Source organism: Portunus trituberculatus, unplaced genomic scaffold (genome assembly GCF_017591435.1).
Source record: "Portunus trituberculatus isolate SZX2019 unplaced genomic scaffold, ASM1759143v1 PGA_scaffold_229__1_contigs__length_52492, whole genome shotgun sequence".
Classification (NCBI taxonomy): Eukaryota; Metazoa; Arthropoda; class Malacostraca; order Decapoda; family Portunidae; genus Portunus; species Portunus trituberculatus.
Window position 1 is genome coordinate 12809 of NW_025541397.1, and position 8596 is coordinate 21404.

Genomic DNA, 8596 nt, shown 5'->3' on the forward strand with positions numbered 1-8596 from the left:
CTGTCTGTCTGTGTCTCTCTCTCTGTCTGTCTGTGTGTGTGTGTGTGTGTGTGTGTGTGTGTGTCTGTGTGTGTGTGTGTGTCTGTCTGTCTGTCTGTCTGTCTGTCTGTCTGTCTCTCTGTCTGTCTGCCTGTGTGTCTCTCTCTCTGTCTGTCTGTCTGTCTCTCTCTCTCTCTCTCTCTCTCTCTCTCTCTCTGTCTCTCTGTCTCTCTCTCTCTCTCTCTCTCTCTCTCTCTCTCTGTCTGTGCCAGTGGTGCTGTTGGTGGAGTCACCTTCCGTCAGCCCAATGGCAGAGCGCAGTGAGGGGAAGGGGCGGAGTCCCATTAAGTCAGCCGGCCAATAGGAGATCAGAATGAGTGAAGGGTTGTCACGTGACTAGTGACCGGGACACGCTATTGGTCGGCTGCCCTCCTTGGCGGGGGAGAGTGAGGCCTTTCCTGGGAGGTGATTGGTTGGGAGAGGAGAGAGCGCCGGTCCGCCAGCCAGTCACACCACAGCCACCTGACTTACTCACCACAGCCTCCACAGACACATGCTGAGCCTCGCTGCCCTCAGTCACGCCACCGCCGCCATTCTTGATCAGCCAGGTCACCACCTCGTGGCGGCCATGATGCACGGCCACGGCCAGCGGGGTGTTACCAGCCTTGTCCTGCACGCGCGGGTCAACACCTCGCCGCACCAGCCACCGCACAGCTGATACGTGTCCCCCCATGGCAGCACAGTGCAGGGGTGTCCAGCCATCACTGTCCCTGGCGGTGAGGGGCCAGCCAGCCCCCGCCAGCTGCTCCAGTACCTGCACCTGGCCATGGCGACTGGCGACGTGCACCGGTGTGCGTCCCTCCAGGTGTGCGGCAGTGGGGGGGGTGACGGGCAGGAGGGCAGCCACACACTCCTGCCAGCCCCGCACTGCAGCAAAGTGAAGGGCTGTCCATCCTGTGTGTGTGTGTGTGTGTGTGTGTGTGTGTGTGTGTGTGTGTGTGTGTGAGAATTTCACAATGGTTACTACTCCTACTTGTCTTGTCACTAATTCTATTATCATCATTATTATTTTTGTTATTTTATCATAATTTTGATATTTTTTAAAGTTGTTATCTTTCCATCATTGTCGATATCATCATTGTATTCATTAATGATGGTAACAAGTATAATGACAAAAATAATTCTTTACTTATAATGATAGCTATCATTATCATTACTATTAACAGCAGCAGCAGTAGTAGTGGTAGTAGTAGAAGTACTGTTACTATCATTATTATTACTATATCATTCAACAATTTAATATCATTATTATTGTTATCAGTTAGTATTATTATTATTTTTATTATTATTATTATTATTATTATTATTATTATTATTATTATTATTATTATTATTATTATTATTATTATTATTATTATTATTATTATTATTATTATCATTATTATTATTATTATTATTATTATTATTATTATTATTATTATTTATTATTATTATTATTATTATTATTATTATTATTATTATTATTATTATTATTATTATTATTATTTATTATTATTATTATTATTATTATTATTATTATTATTATTATTATTATTATTATTATTATTATTATTATTATTATTATTATTATTATTATTATTATTATTATTATTATTATTATTATCATTATTATTATTATTATTATTATTATTATTATTGTTATTATTATTATTTTTTATTAATTATTATTATTATTATTATTATAATTTTATTATTATTATTATTATTATTATTATTATTATTATTATTATTACCATTATTATTATTATTTTTATTATTATTATTATTTTTATTATTATTATTATTATTAATAATATTATTATTATTATTATCATTTTTATTGTTATTATTATTATTATTATTATTAACATTATTTTTATTATTATTATTATTATTATTATTATTATTATTATTATTATTATTATTATAGTAGTAGTTGTAGTGGGAGCAATAACATTACTTGTATTATATATGGTAGCAGTAATAGTAGTGGTAGTAGTACTACCTGTAGTAATAGTAGCAGTAGTAATAGTAGAAGCAGTATTAATAGAAATAAAATTAGTAGTAGTAGTAGTAGTAGTGGAGGGAAGAAGACGACGTGGCAGGCCAAAGAAAAGATGGAAGGATCGTATTGGAGAGGACCTGAGGAGAGGATTGAGTGGAGAGGAGTTTGGGACAGAGCCTTGTGGAGAAGACTAGTGAGGAACAGCGACCCCATATGAACATGGGAGCAGCTGCAGAAGAAGAAGTAGTAGTAGTAGTGCAGTAGCAGTAGCAGTAGTAAAAGTAGTAAGAGTAGAAGTAGTGGTAGTAATAGTAGTAGTAGTTGTAGTAGTTGTAGCAGTAGTAGTAGTAGTGGTGTGGTGTAGCAGTAGTAGTAGTGGTAGTGGTAGTAATAGTGGTAGCAGCAGTACCAGTGTACTGTGGTAGTGCAGTGAGTGGTAGTGGTGGTGGTGGTGGTGGTGGTGGTGGTAGTGGTAGTGTGTAGTAGTGGTGGTGGTGGTGTTAGTAGCAGTGGTAGTAGTAGTGGTAGTGTGGTGGTAGTAGTGGTGGTGGTAGTAGTGGTAGTGTAGTAGTGGTAGTAGTAGTAGTAGTAGTAGTAGTAGTAGTAGTAGTAGTAGTAGTAGTAGTAGTAGTAGTAATTGTAGTAGTGGTAGTAGTAGTAGTAGTAGTAGTAGTAGTAGTAGTAGTAGTAGTAGTAGTAGTAGCAGCAGTAGTAGATAATAAAAGAACAAACCACCACCAATACAATATCTACCACCACCACCACAATTCATACACCAAGAACAACACCACCACCACCACCATCACTACAACCACCTCTATTATTACCCCAAGTCATACACCACCATCAGCACCGCAACCACCATCTCTGCGACTACCACAATTCATACAACAGCACCAGTACCACCACCACCATTACCACCTCGGCCACTACCACAATTCATACAGCACCACCACTAACACCACCACCACCACTACCACATCTGCCACTACATCAATTCCTGTACCACAACCACCATCACTACCAGCACCTCCACCACCACCACCACCACCACCACCACCACCTCTGCCACTACCACAATTCATACACCACCACCAACCACAAAAGCAACAACACACACCACCACAACCACAAGTATCATAAAAAACAACACCTCTCTCACCACCACCACCACCACCACCACCACAAGCACAGCCTCACCTTGCCTCTCAGTCGCCAGAGGGTTCGCGCCGAGAGAGAGCAGCGCCTTCACTGTCTGTGTGTGGCCCTCTATGGCAGCCAGCATCAGCGGTGTCCTGTCAGTGGTGCCTCCACCTTCTATGCTCAGCCCTGCCTGAAGTAGGTGAGGCAGCAGGTGGTCGTGGCCCTTGCTGGCAGCCGCACACACCAGACACCCTGACGATCCAGCATTAGTGGGGAGGGTGACATCAGGGCGGGCACCCCCAGCAAGAGCAGACCTCACCAGTGCCTCATCGCCTTCCAACACACCCTTGACCAGCTCCTGTGTGTGTGTGTGTGTGTGTGTGTGTGTGTGTGTGTGTGTGTGTGTGTGTGTGGAGGGAAAAGGTTGATGTGTTTTAATTTCCACCATTACAACAACAGAAGCGGTGAATTGTTCCCCCATCACTGAATTAGACAATGCAAAACACGCACGGAGGGAAAGTACCAAACTCTTGTCCTACTCATTCACTATTATGATGAAGATGATAATTAATATAATAAAAATAATAATAATAATAATAATAATAATAATAATAATAATAATAATAATAATAATAATAATAATATATAATAATAATAATAATAATAATAATAATAATAATAAATAATAATAATAATAATAATAATAATCATAATAATGAATAAAAAATAATAATATTCAATGATTTTTTCTATTTATTTCTATTGTTATTATTATTTCATTATTAATATTATAATTATTATTTTATTTATTACTTTGTATTATGATTATTATTTATTATTATTATCATTATTATTATTTTATTATGATTATTATTATTATTTATTATTGTTATTATTATTGTTTATTATTATCATTATCAATATTATGTGTTATCAAATAAGAGCGATAAGAAAGATAATTATCATTATTATTATTGAATCATTTTCATTATGCAGTAATAAAGGTAATACCAGTAATATTGATCATAATAGTAATGGTAATAATAATTACAATTAATAATATAATAATAGAATTGATAAGAAGAGCAATAATAATGATAATAATAAAAATAATAATAATGAGACGAAGAAAAGGGAAAAGAAGAAGAAGAAGAAGAAGAAGAAGAAGAAGAGGAGGAGAAGGAAGAGGAAGAGGTGGAAGGAGAAAGAGGAAAAGGAAATTGAAGTGGAGAAGGAGGTGGAAGTGGATGTGGATATGCAGATGGAGGAGGAGGTGAAGAGGGAAATGGAAAAGGAAGAGGAGGAGGAGGAGGAGCAGTATTATTATTATTATTATTGTTTTATTATTGTTATTATTATATTATTGTTATTATTATTATTGTTACTATTATTATTGTTATTATTATTATTATTATTATTATTATTATTATTATTATTATTATTATTGTTATTATTATTACCATTATTGTTACTATTATTATTATTATTATTATTATTATTATTATTATTGTTGTTGTTGTTGTTGTTTTTGTTGTTGTTGTTGTTGTTGTTGTTATTATTATTATCATTATTATTATCATTATTAATACTATTGTTATTATTATTATCATCATCATTATTTTGATTATTATCTTCATTATTATTACTATTATTATTATTATGATTACTATTATTATTAACATCCATTAATAGCGATAATAAAGAAAATCATTATCAATACTGTTATTGAATAAATTTTATTACACAATAATAAAGATAATACCAATAATATTGATAATAATGGTAATGATAATAATAATAATTATTATTAATAAAAATAATAATGGAATCAATAAGCGTTATAATATTGTTAAAGATAATATAAATAATAGTAATAATAATGATAATAATAATAATAGTAATAATCATAATAATAATAATAATAATAATAATAAGAAGAAGAAGAAGAAGAAGAAAAAGAAAAAGAACAAGAACAAGAACAAGAAGTAATAATAATAATAATAATAATAAGAAGAAGAAGAAGAAGGAGAAGAAGAAGAAGAAGAAGAAGAATAACAAGGAGAAGTAATAATAATAATAATAATAATAAGAAGAAGAAGAAGTAGAAGGAGAAGAAGAAGAAGTAGAAGAATATCAAGGAGAAGTAATAATAATAAGAAGAAGAAGATGAAGAAGGAGAAGGAGAAGAAAAAGAAGAAGAAGAAGAAGAAGAAGAGAAGGAGAACAAGAAGAAGAAAAAGAAGAAAAAAGAAGAGCAAGAAGAAGAAGAAGGTGAAAGAGATGAATGCGAAAGAAGAAGAAGAAGAAGAAAAGAGGAAGTGAAGACGGTGGAGGTGTAAATAAAGTGGAGATGGAGGAGGAGGAGGTGGAAAAGGAAGAGGAAGAGGAAGAGGCAGAGGAGGAGGAGGAGGAGGAGAATGATGAAGATGAAGAAGATAATGATATTGATGTTCATGATGATGATAATGATGACGACGAGGAGGAGCAGGAGAAGAAGAAAAAGATGATGATGATGTTGATGTATGTTCATGATGATGATGATGATGACGACGACTAGGAGGAGGAGGAGGAGGAGGATGAAGAAGAATAGAAAGAGGAGGAAGAAGACATAGAAGAAGAATAAGACGAAGAAGAAGACCTCCTCCCTTACCTTTGTAGCTGGTTCTGTCATCATTGGCTGGGGCAATTCCTGTGAGCCATCAGGTGGGCTGGACACCATGGCGGGGTGCGGGCGCCGGTCTGTGTGACGTAACCTGCCAACAGACACTGACTCAGACACAGATAGACCACACAACAGTTACTCTCAGCTGTGCAAACTGGTAACTGGCACAACACACCAGTGGTTTCCAAGCTTTTATAAGTTCATGCATCTTGCCGGGAACTTTACAATAGCTCATGCATTGTTCCGCACAATCACTCACTCACACAAGTCTTGCTGTTTGTAGTGTACCTCTTTGGAAAACAGCCTGTCCTTGTGTCATACCCTGGCATACCACAGCCTGGTGGGACATAGCGTGATGCAGCAGTGACACAAGGATGTCAATAATTACGTCTACGGGAGAATTGTAAAAGGGACCCTGCTGTGAACACGAGAGTGAGAGGCAAAACATAAACAAGAGAGAGGGAAGCCAGGCATCAGATGGTACGCAGACCCAAACAAACACCCAAAACAAAATACTCTGGTTACGACGTTGGAGAGTAGTATAGTCAACACGTGTTTCCCCACGTGTAGTTAAACAGGATTGGTGGTTTTAAATGGCCAATGAACAAGCAGTATTTCACGTTTAGACCAATGGTGAACGTGCTATGAGACTAGGGAAAAGTTGAGCCTATGAAACACCAGTAAGGCAATGTTGTGTATACTACGTTTAAGGTTGTTTCTACATTACCTTCGTATGTGTTCTCGTCCTTACATTGTCACACGTGGACCTCCACATGTCTGATCTCTGAATGGTAGATGGTAAAATGGGCGTGGAGAAAAGGTACGAAACCTTGAGTATTTAAAATAAGCAGAAACCAGCAAGATCTCTAGAATCTTGGCAGAAACGAGAGGAGAAAGCAGAAGGCAGTGGCCGAGAGGAGGAGAAGAAACATTTGAGTCATGGACAGACTCTTTCTTGTATTAGTGAGTAAAGCTCTATAGTTGTTAATGCAGTCTAAGACAATGTTTATGTCATTTAAGTGAAAGGAGGAAACAAATATAGGATGTGTATTTATTAGGATGTTATATTAAGATTTTATGTATGTGTAGTGCAATTCCCACAGTTGATGCATTAAGATATATCATATTGAGGAGATAAGTACATATGATATATTGTGGTGTATACATTATATGGGCATTTATAGAAGTCAAGCATTGAGTTGATATTGAGATGCATCAGCTGTGATTTTATTGTATGTGATTGTATGTGATTTTATTGTATGTGATTAACATTGATGAATGATTTACGGAGATAAGGATTTACGGAGATGAGCTTAATATTTCTAAGGGCATTGATTGAATTTGTGTGACATTATGAGCAATCTTTGAAAAGTGGTGTAATTAATCTTAGATGAATTAAAATTAGAAAATACAATACCGTATAATATATTACCTGCAGTAAGAATAAGTCTTCACTTAGGTCTTAGAATAACACGATTGCAACTTGCAACGAACTTCCGAAACTTGTAGCTCGGATCCCACCCACCTCATGTCGCGGGTTGGGGAGAGAGAGAGAGAGAGAGAGAGAGAGAGAGAGAGAGAGAGAGAGAGAGAGAGAATTTTGAACCACTGGAAACCTAAGATACTGTATGTGTGTGTGTGTGTGTGTGTGTGTGTGTGTGTGTGTGTGTGTGTGTTGTGTGTATTGCTTGTTGTCGTATTTTTTATTATTGTTCTTGTCCTCTTCCCTCTCCTCACTCCATATCCTCCTCCTCCTCGTCCTCCCTTCCTCCTGCTCTTTCACTTCCTGGTGGTGGTGGTGGTGGTGGTGGTGCTACTGATGGTAGTGGTAGCGCTAGTAGTGGTAGTAGTGGTGGTGGTGGTAGTGGTTGTGGTGGTGGTGGTGGTGCTGGTAGCGGTAGTGGTGGTGGTGGTGGTGATGGTGGTGGTACTAGTGGTGTTGGGGGTGGTGTTAAAATAAGGCGCCGCAACAATAGCGGTCATTTGGCGCCGCTACGAAATGTTAAAAAGACATCGTAAATCAAAAGAATAAAAAACTAAAAGTAATTAAAAACTACAAAACTAAAAACAAAGAAAAATTCTGAAATCAAAACTAACTAAAATACAGTACACAAGAAAACTAATAAAACATTAAAATACATATAATATAATCAAATAAAATTCACAGCTTTGTGAGAAGGCCAGCTTCTCCCAAAAAACGAAAAACATCATGGCCCTGGGCCAGGCTCTCTGGTCCAAGGACCTTTGAGATATAATAGACACCGCTATCTCTACTGCGACAGCGGTAGAGGTAGCGGTGTCTTAAGTCAGTCAAACTAGGGCACTCCAATAGTATGTGCCGAACCGTTAGCGGCACCAAGCAGTCATCACAGTAAGGTTGAGGGTCCCTGGTCAACAGGAACTTATTTGTAAGGTACGTGTGACCTATACGCAGTCGCGCCAATAAAGTCTGTGCTCGGCGATCCCGGATATGGGTGTATGTCCACTGAGGGATAGAGGAAGTAGTGAGCTCTCCTATTTTCGAAGTTGCTACCCCCGTTAGCCATCTCCTCTGCCAAATTGCTGCAACTGCCTCACGAATTACAGGAAATACATCTCGGAACGGAATAGGGGCAGGGGATGGAAAGCGACTTGCTGCCTCTTTAGCGAGGCGGTCTGCGTGTTCATTCCCTAGAACACCAACGTGACAAGGGACCCAACAGAACTTAACACAAAATCCTCTTCTGGTAAGTAGGTATAGCCACTCTAGAGCTGATAAAACCAATGGG

At 37.4% G+C, this 8596-nt stretch overlaps 1 protein-coding gene across 1 annotated transcript; it reads right to left on the reverse strand.

The window, feature by feature from the left end:
- Positions 1 to 237: 237 nt before the first annotated feature.
- LOC123500430 (ankyrin-1-like) lies at positions 238 to 5971 on the reverse strand. The gene is made up of 3 exons (XM_045249150.1): positions 5817 to 5971; positions 3224 to 3524; positions 238 to 957 (listed from the first exon to the last, which is right to left on the reverse strand). The coding sequence occupies exons 1-3, from the start codon at positions 5883 to 5885 to the stop codon at positions 368 to 370; spliced, it is 960 nt and encodes a 319-aa protein (XP_045105085.1). The 5' UTR covers positions 5886 to 5971; the 3' UTR covers positions 238 to 367.
- Between the last annotated feature and the right edge of the window lie 2625 nt (positions 5972 to 8596).

Bases quoted from the DNA above. Each gene is read 5' to 3' on its own strand.
- LOC123500430 (XM_045249150.1), bottom strand. From the start codon at position 5,885: ATGGTGTCCAGCCCACCTGATGGCTCACAGGAATTGCCCCAGCCAATG. The intron at 3,525-5,816 runs GTAAGGGAGGAG...ACACACACACAG, and splicing joins TGACAGAACCAGCTACAAAG to GAGCTGGTCAAGGGTGTGTT. The intron at 958-3,223 runs GTGAGGCTGTGC...ACACACACACAC, and splicing joins TCTGGCGACTGAGAGGCAAG to ACACACACACACACACACAC.